This window comes from Pogoniulus pusillus, unplaced genomic scaffold (genome assembly GCF_015220805.1).
Source record: "Pogoniulus pusillus isolate bPogPus1 unplaced genomic scaffold, bPogPus1.pri scaffold_62_arrow_ctg1, whole genome shotgun sequence".
NCBI classification, from domain to species: domain Eukaryota; kingdom Metazoa; phylum Chordata; class Aves; order Piciformes; family Lybiidae; genus Pogoniulus; species Pogoniulus pusillus.
The window spans coordinates 729,916-738,594 of record NW_026974712.1 but is presented as its reverse complement, the minus strand read 5'-3'; the positions used below and the strand labels follow the sequence as shown (position 1 = coordinate 738,594).

The following is an 8,679-nucleotide window of genomic DNA, read 5'->3' as shown; positions in this document are numbered from 1 at the left end:
AGCCCGCCGCCCATTGGCCCCCGCCGCCGCTATGGCCCGCCCACGAAGCTCCCGATTGGCTCCGGTCCAGGAACCCTCCCCCAGAGCTCGCCATTGGCTGATCGCCTCGGGCCGCGAAACCCAACCTCCTCATCTCTGATTGGCTCAAGGCTGGGGCTCGCTCCTGTCAATCACAGCGATTCTCGCTGCTGATTGGGCGGCCCGGAGTCCTCACAGGAATGGCCATGGAGGCCGCGGGGCTGCGCCGGCGACCGAGCCTCAGCCGCGCCTGGGCCCTGGGCTCCCGAACCGAGCCTTGGCCGTGCCCGGCGGCCCCCGAAGCCGCGGCCATGGCGCCAGAGCCGTCCCCAGCTCCCTGCCCTCCGCTCAAGGTGGCGTCCACCTGCCAAGCCCCTCGCAGTAATGGCGTCCAGCAGCCCCCGGCCTCTCCCCAGCGCCTCACGGCAGTGGTGGGCCCCGGCCCCGGCCCGCACCTCGCCATGGTGCCGCAGCCCCCTGAGCCCTTCCCCTCACGCAGCCCAAGGGTGCCCAAGGCTGGATCCATGCCCGAGGAGCAAACCGGGGGAGGCGGGGGGGGGGGGGGGGGGGCATGAGGATGGCACTGCTGAGTGGTGCCCAGAGCTGTGCCAAGGGGCAGCAGGTGGCAGCAGGAGGTGGCAGCAGGAGGTGGCAGCAGGAGCAAGCTGCTTGGCTTGGAGAGTTGAGAGCCCCCAGAGAGGTTGTGGAGCCTCCTTGTGTGCAGAGCTTCCAATGCCAGCTGCCCCCTGGGCACTCCTGGGCACTCTGCTGTGGGCACCCTGCTGGCCTGGCACAGCTCCAGAGGTCCTTATCCACCTCCCCAGGCTGGCATTTGGGGTGCCCTGAAGCTGTGCTCTTCTGGGTGGGCACTGCTGAGGCTTTGGAGCCTGCAGGAGAGCAGCCCCAGAGGGCATCTGCTCTGTGCTGGGGGTCGGAGGGGCATGAGGCTGGGGCTGGGCACTGCTGAGTGGTGCCCAGAGCTGTGCCAAGGGGCAGCAGGTGGGAGGCAGGAGGTGGCAGCAGGAGCAAACTCTTGGCTTGGAGGATTGAGAGCCCCCAGAGAGGTTGTGGAGCCTCATCCTGTAGAGAGCTTCCAATGCCAGCTGCCTGTTGGGCACCTTCCTATGGGCACCCTGCTGGGCTGGCAGAGCTCCAGAGGTCCCTTCCCAGGTGCCCAGGCTGGCATTTGGGGTGCCCTGAAGCTTTGCCCTTCTGGGTGGGCACTGCTGGGGCTGTGGAGCCTGCAGGAGAGCAGCCCCAGAGGGCATCTGCTCTGTGCTGGGGGTTGGGGGGCATGAGGATGGGGCTGGGCACTGCTGAGTGGTGCCCAGAGCTGTGCCAAGGGGCAGCAGGTGGGAGGCAGGAGGTGCCCTCAGCAGCAGCTGCTTGGCTTGGAGGCTTGAGCTGTAGAGGTTACAGAACTCTCCTTGTGTGGAGAGCTTCCAATGCCAGCTGCCTGCTGGGCACTCCTGGGCACCCTGCTGTGGGCACCCTGCTGGCCCTGGCAGAGCTCTAGAGGTCCTTTCCCACCTGCCCATGCTGGATTCCTGGCAGCCCCTGGAGATTCTTTAACCGGGGGGGGCTGCCTGGAGCCTGAAGGCAGTGAGACCTCCATGGTTCCAGCTGCTGGATGAGTTCCACCTTCCTCACTCCTCCTCCCTCCTCCTCCTCCTCTGTCCATACTTCTCCAGCAGAGCAGCCTGAGAAACGCCTCTGGAGGGGAAGAGCCACCCAGGAGCCCAAGCTCTGTGTTTGATTCCATCTCAGCAGCTCTGGCAGCTTCCTCCTGAGCCCTTTTCCCTCTGGCTCCAGCAGAACTTCCAGCTGGGAGCAGCAAGAGGAGCTGGAGCTGCACTGGTTGCCTTCTACCTCTCGTCCTTCAACAACCTGATGGAGCCTTCCAGGACCCACCTGGGTGAAGCCCTCCAGGACCCACCTGGGTGGAGCTCTCCAGGAACCACTTCCCAGGTCAAATGGTGCATTTTGGACGCTGCTCTGCGCCGGTGCCCTGCTGAGCTTCGACCCTCTGCAGAGGGCTGAGTTGTGCAACAGACCTGCCCCTGGACTCTGAGCTTCCAGCCAAAGGGCTGCAACTTCCAGGAGAGCCTCCTTGCAAGTGTTTGGGAGCTCCTCCAGCTTCTCAGGAGTGTTCTGGAGGCTCCTCCAGCTTCTGCAGGAGCATTTGGGAGCTCCTCCAGCTTCTTCAGGGGCATTTGGGGGCTCCTCCAGCGTCTCAGGAGTGTTCTGGGGGCTCCTCCAGCTTCTTCAGGAGCATTTGGGGGCTCCTCCAGCTTCTTGAGGAGCATTTGGGGGCTCCTCCAGCTTCTCAGGAGTGTTCTGGGGGCTTCTCCAGCTTCTTCAGGAGCATTTGGGAGCTCCTCCAGCTTCTTCAGGAGCGTTTGGGGGCTCCTCCAGTTTCTTCAGGAGCGTTTGGGGGCCCTTCCAGCTTCTCAGGAGCATTTAGGGTCTCTTCCAGCTTCTCTGGAGTTTTTTGGGGCCCATCCACCTTCTGCAGGAGCATTTAGGAGCTCCTCCAGCATCTCAGGAGTGTTCTGGAGGCTCCTCCAGCTTCTGCAGGAGCATTTGGGAGCTCCTCCAGCTTCTCAGGAGTGTTCTGGAGGCTCCTCCAGCTTCTGCAGGAGCATTTAGGAGCTCCTCCAGCATCTCAGGAGTGTTCTGGAGGCTCCTCCAGCTTCTGCAGGAGCATTTGGGAGCTCCTCCAGCTTCTCAGGAGTGTTCTGGAGGCTCCTCCAGCTTCTGCAGGAGCATTTAGGAGCTCCTCCAGCATCTCAGGAGTGTTCTGGAGGCTCCTCCAGCTTCTGCAGGAGCATTTGGGAGCTCCTCCAGCATCTCAGGAGTGTTCTGGAGGCTCCTCCAGCTTCTGCAGGAGCATTTGGGAGCTCCTCCAGCTTCTCAGGAGTGTTCTGGAGGCTCCTCCAGCTTCTGCAGGAGCATTTAGGAGCTCCTCCAGCTTCTCAGGAGTGTTCTGGAGGCTCCTCCAGCTTCTGCAGGAGCATTTGGGAGCTCCTCCAGCATCTCAGGAGTGTTCTGGAGGCTCCTCCAGCTTCTGCAGGAGCATTTGGGAGCTCCTCCAGCTTCTCAGGAGTGTTCTGGGGGCTCCTCCAGCTTCTTCAGGATCATCTGAGGGCTCCTCCAGCTTCTGCAGAAACATTTAGGAGCTCCTCCAGCTTCTTCAGACAAGTTTGGGACCTTCTCCAGCTTCTGCAGGAGCATCTGGGGGCTCCTCCAGCTTCTGTTGGAGTGTTTAGGAGCTCCTCCAGCTTCTCAGGAGCATTTTGGGACTCCTCCAACTTCTGCTGGAGCATTTGGGAGCTCCTCCAGCTTCTCCAGAGGTGTTTGGGGACTCCTCCAGACTCCCCAGAGGTGTTTTGGGGCTCCTCCAGCTTCTCCAGAGGTGTTTGGGGGCTCCTCCAGACTCTCCAGAGGTGTTTTGGGGCTCCTCCAGACTCTCCAGAGGTGTTTGGGGACTCCTCCAGACTCCCCAGAGGTGTTTTTGGGGCTCCTCCAGACTCTCCAGAGGTGTTTGGGGACTCCTCCAGACTCTCCAGAGGTATTTTGGGGCTCCTCCAGCTTCTCCAGAGGTGTTTGGGGGCTCCTCCAGCTTCTCCAGAGGTGTTTGGGGGCTCCTCCAGCTTCCTCAGAAGAGTCTTGGCCATGGTGGCTGGGACCTAACTTGGCTCCTTCCATAAATCTGGGGGGGTGGTGCTGAGGGTTGACCCTTTGCAATCTGGTGCAGATGGAGCTCCACAGCTCCAGGCCTTGGGAGCACCTCCAGCCATGGGCACTGCACCACTGCCCCTGGGCAGCCTGGGCCAGGCCTCACCAAGCCCTTCAGGGAGGACATTTCTGCTCCTGGCCAACCTCAGCCTGCCCTGGGGGCACCTTCAGGCTGCTTCCTCTGCTGCCAGCCCTCAGCAGCACAGGGCTCAGCCCCAGCTGGCTGCAGCCTCCTGCCAGGGAGCTGCAGAGCCCCACAAGGGCTCCCCTCAGCCTCCTCTGCTGCAGCCTCAACCTCCCCCCCCAGCTCCCCCAAGTCTCCAGGCCCTTCAGCCCCTGAACACTTGGGATGAAGAGCAGAGAGGAGGGACCTTGATGTGAAGCTCTTTGATGTGGACACTGAGAGAGTCCTGGAGCAGGTTGGGTTGGAAGGGAGCTCAAAGGGCATCCAGTACCAACCCCCTGCCATGGGCACCTCCTGCTAGCCCAGCTTGCTCCAGGCCCCATCCAGCCTGGCTTTGAACACCTCCAGGCTTGGGGCCCCCACAGCTCCTCAGAGCAACCTGTGCCAGGGCCTCAGCACCCCTGATGGGGCAGAACTTCCTCCTCAGGACTCACCCAGTTTGTGGGCAGGGAACTGAGACTCAATCCAGGTTGGGGCTGGGGAACTGGCAGTGAACCCAGTTCCAAACTGGAGCTCTGGGGGCAAACCCAGTTCCAAACTGGAGCTCTGGGGGCAAACCCAGTTCCAAATACATCCAGGTCTGAAGTGGAGCACTGGGGTTGGATCTGGTTCTGAACTGGAGCAAAGCTGGCTCTGAACTGGAGCACTGGGATTGAATCTGGCTCTGAACTGCATCTCCTTGCTCCCTCTCATGGAGCTCAGCCATCTCCTCATGGAGGACACTGAGGACCTTGAGCTCCATGGTTCATCACCTCCTTCTCAGGTGTTCCCTCTCATGGAGCTCAACTATCTCCTCAAGGAGGACCTTGAGCTCCACGGTTCATCATCTCCTGCTCAGGTGTTCCCTCTCATGGAGCTCAACCATCTCCTCTCCATCTCCTGGAGGACACTGAGGACCTTGAGCTCAGTGGTTCCAGGGATCATTAGCTCCTTGGTGAGATGGAGCTCAACCAGCAATTTTCAAGTCCATCATGGAGGACACTGTGGAGCTGGAGCTCCATGGTCCCTGGGTCATCATCTCCATACTCAGGTGTTCCCTCTCTTGGGAGCTCAACTCTTTGCCCATGCAGGACACTGAGGGCCTTGAGCTTGCTGGTTCCATGGACAATCATGTCCCTGGGGAGATGGAGCTCAACCACCATAGCTCAGCTCCATCATGCAGGACCTGGAGCACCTTCAGCTTGGTGGTTCCACAGGTCATCATCTCCCTGCTGGGATGAAGGTCAACCCCTTCCCAGCCTGGAGTTTCAACCTGTTCTTGGTGATGCCTGAGCCAGGAGAGCCTCAACCTGCTCCTGGTGATGCCCAACCCAGGATAGCCTCAACCTGCTCCTGGTGATGCCCAAACCAGGATGGCCTCAACCTGCTCCTGGTGATGCCTGAGCCAGGAGAGCCTCAACCTGCTCCTGGTGATGCCCAAAGCAGGAGAGCCTCAACCTGCTCCTGGTGATGCCCAACCCAGGATGGCCTCAACCTGCTCCTGGTGATGCCTGAGCCAGGAGAGCCTCAACCTGCTCCTGGTGATGCCCAAAGCAGGATGGCCTCAACCTGCTCCTGGTGATGCCCAAGCCAGGATAGCCTCAACCTGCTCCTGGTGATGCCCAAGCCAGGATAGCCTCAACCTGCTCCTGGTGATGCCCAACCCAGGTTGGCCTCAACCTGCTCCTGGTGATGCCCAACCCAGGTTGGCCTCAACCTGCTCCTGGTGATGCCTGAGCCAGGAGAGCCTCAACCTGCTCCTGGTGATGCCCAAAGCAGGAGAGCTTCAACCTGCTCCTGGAGATGCCCAAAGCAGGAGAGCTTCAACCTGCTCCTGGTGATGCCTGAGCCAGGATGGCCTCAACCTGCTCCTGGTGATGCCCGAGCCAGGATGGCCTCAACCTGCTCCTGGTGATGCCTGAGCCAGGATGGCCTCAACCTGCTCCTGGTGATGCCTGAGCCAGGATAGCCTCAACCTGCTCCTGGTGATGCCTGAGCCAGGATAGCCTCAACCTGCTCCTGGTGATGCCTGAGCCAGGATGGCCTCAACCTGCTCCTGGTGATGCCTGAGCCAGGATGGCCTCAACCTGCTCCTGGTGATGCTCAAGCCAGGATAGCCTCAACCTGCTCCTGGTGGTGCCTGAGCCAGGACAGCTTTAAGGCAGCAGAGGTGCCCAGCACAGCTCCCTGAGGGGCGCAGGAAGTTGGGATGAGCCCAAGCCAGGAGCCACAGCACGGAGCTGAGGCTCTCTTGAGTGGTTTGAAGCCTCCAGCTTCAGGCAAGGCTTTGAGGGGAGCAGCAGAAATGAAGGCTGGAGGCAGAGGTCACCTGGGGATAGTCTTTTTATCTCCAGCCCACCCCAAGGAGAGCTCCTGGACAGACGCCACACATCTCAACACCACTGAACTTGGCCTTGGCCTTCAAAGGGAGAAGAAACCACTTTGGGGAGGGGTTGGTGTCACACTGCCAAAATGAACCCCCCCCCCCACTCCCAGACCCCACCCCCCAGTTTTTGGCTGCTTTTAGCCATTTTGGTGGGGGGAGACAAAGCCCAAACCCTCCTGAAGTTTTGGCTCCAATAGAAGAAGCTTCCTCGGCCAGATGAAGGCCACGCTGAGAAGGGAGGAGATTCTTCTCCTGGCCCAAAGCCACCTAAAAACCAAGAGACAGCACAGGACCTACCTACTAGAAATGGTTACAAAACCCAAACCCCTTCAAGTCCCCCCCCCAAAAAATCCCCAATCTGTTCCTTTACAGCTCAGAGCTTCTGCTGCCTGCAGGACTTTGAGCAGATGAGGACCCACAAAAGGTCTCCTCTGGACTTCACAGCTCCTCTGATGCTTGAGCAAACACAAAGAGGTCACTGAAGGTCCTCCCACACCTCCCAAGGTCTCACTCCTTGGCTTCCTCCTCTTGTGCTGCAGAAGCTTCCTCTCTGCCTTCCTCTTCTCCTTCTGCACCTTCTGCTGCTTGCTGCTCCTCTTCCTCAGGTTGAGGTCCCTCAGCAGGCTCCGTGTCTGCTTCTGCATCTCCTTGGGCTTGGCCCTCAGGTTCTGTCCCTGTTCCTTCTCGTTCCTCCTTGGCTCCTTCTGCCCCTGGGGTCTCCTCCAGCTCCTTCTTCTTCTCCCCCAGGTTCTCTTCTCCAGTTTCCTCCTCCAGATTTTCTCCTTCCACATTTTCCTCCTCCTCCTTGTTTTCATCTCCTCCTTCTGCTGCTCCTTCCTCTGCATTTCCACCAGCTCCTCCTTCTCCTTCCTCATGCTCCTCTTTTTCTTCTGGATCGTCTGTGAAAGGATTCTCACCCTGAGAGGAGAGAGAGGACAAACATTGAGCTGCTGCCAGCTCCTCCCCAGCCACCCACAGGCATCGACGCGGGCAAGGAGCCAGCGAAGCCTCCTCAGCACCACCAGCAGCCAAGGGAGCAGCTCCTGCCCCAGGAGCCCAACCCAAGGCACCTCCAGCCCTGGGTCTGTGGCCAAGCTGCAGCCCTTGGCCTGTTCTCAGCAGCCAAGGGAGCAGCTCCTGCCCGAGGAGCCCAACCCAAGGCACCTCCAGCCCTGGGTCTGTGGCCAAGCTGCAGCCCTTGGCCTGTTCTCAGCAGCCAAGGAGCAGCTCCTGCCTGAGCAGCCCAACCCAAGGCACCTCCAGGCTTGGGTTTGTGGCCAAGCTGCAGCCTTTGGCCTGTTCTAAGCAGCCAAGGAGCAGCTCCTGCCTGAGCAGCCCAACCCAAGGCACCTCCAGGCTTGGGTTTGTGGCCAAGCTGCAGCCTTTGGCCTGTTCTAAGCAGCCAAGGAGCAGCTCCTGCCTGAGCAGCCCAACCCAAGGCACCTCCAGGCTTGGGTTTGTGGCCAAGCTGCAGCCTTTGGCTTGTGGCCAAGCTGCAGCCTTTGGCCTGTTCTCAGCAGCCAAGGGAGCAGCTCCTGCCCGAGGAGCCCAACCCAAGGCACCTCCAGCCCTGGGTCTGTGGCCAAGCTGCAGCCCTTGGCCTGTTCTAAGCAGCCAAGGAGCAGATCCTGCCCGAGGAGCCCAACCCAAGGCACCTCCAGGCTTGGGTCTGTGGCCAAGCTGCAGCCTTTGGCCTGTTCTCAGCAGCCAAGGAGCAGCTCCTGCCCGAGGAGCCCAACCCAAGGCACCTCCAGCCCTGGGTCTGTGGCCAAGCTGCAGCCTTTGGCCTGTTCTCAGCAGCCAAGAGGCAGGAATCAGAGAACTGCTTTGACTGGAAGTGACCTCCAAGAGCTCTGAGTCCAACCTTCAACCCAAGAGCCCTTTGGAGATGCTCTGGGCCCAGCTCAGTCCCACTCCACTGCCACCTAAACAGCTTGGCCCAGATGATGCTTGGAGCCCTCTCCCATCTGGCATTCTGGGATGGGGATGACAGCAGAAGTCCTCTGTGCTGTAAAGACCTCAACCAGCAACCCAAAACCTCCCCAAGTGACCTCAAAACCTCCCCAAGTGACCTCAAAACCTCCCCAAGTGACCTCAAAACCTCCCCAAGTGACCCCAAAACCTCCCCAAGAGACCCCAAAACCTCCCCAAGTGACCTCAAAACCTCCCCAGATGACCCCAAAACCTCCCCAAGTGACCTCAAAACCTCCCCAGATGACCCCAAAACCTCCCCAAGTGACCTCAAAACCTCCCCAGATGACCTCAAAACCTCCCCAGATGACCTCAAAACCTCCCCAAGTGACCTCAAAACCTCCCCAAGTGACCTCAAAACCTCCCCAGATGACCTCAAAACCTCCCCAGATGACCCCAAAAC

At 60.0% G+C, this 8,679-nt stretch overlaps 1 protein-coding gene across 1 annotated transcript in view; it reads right to left on the bottom strand.

Moving 5' to 3' along the window:
• Window positions 1–6,812: 6,812 nt before the first annotated feature.
• The window catches only part of WIZ (WIZ zinc finger), a 47,167-nt gene continuing 45,300 nt past the window's right edge, over window positions 6,813–8,679 (bottom strand). The window contains exon 8 of the mRNA XM_064141648.1: window positions 6,813–7,204. Coding sequence (XP_063997718.1) covers window positions 6,813–7,204 — 392 coding nt within the window. The remainder of the gene's footprint in view (window positions 7,205–8,679) is intronic.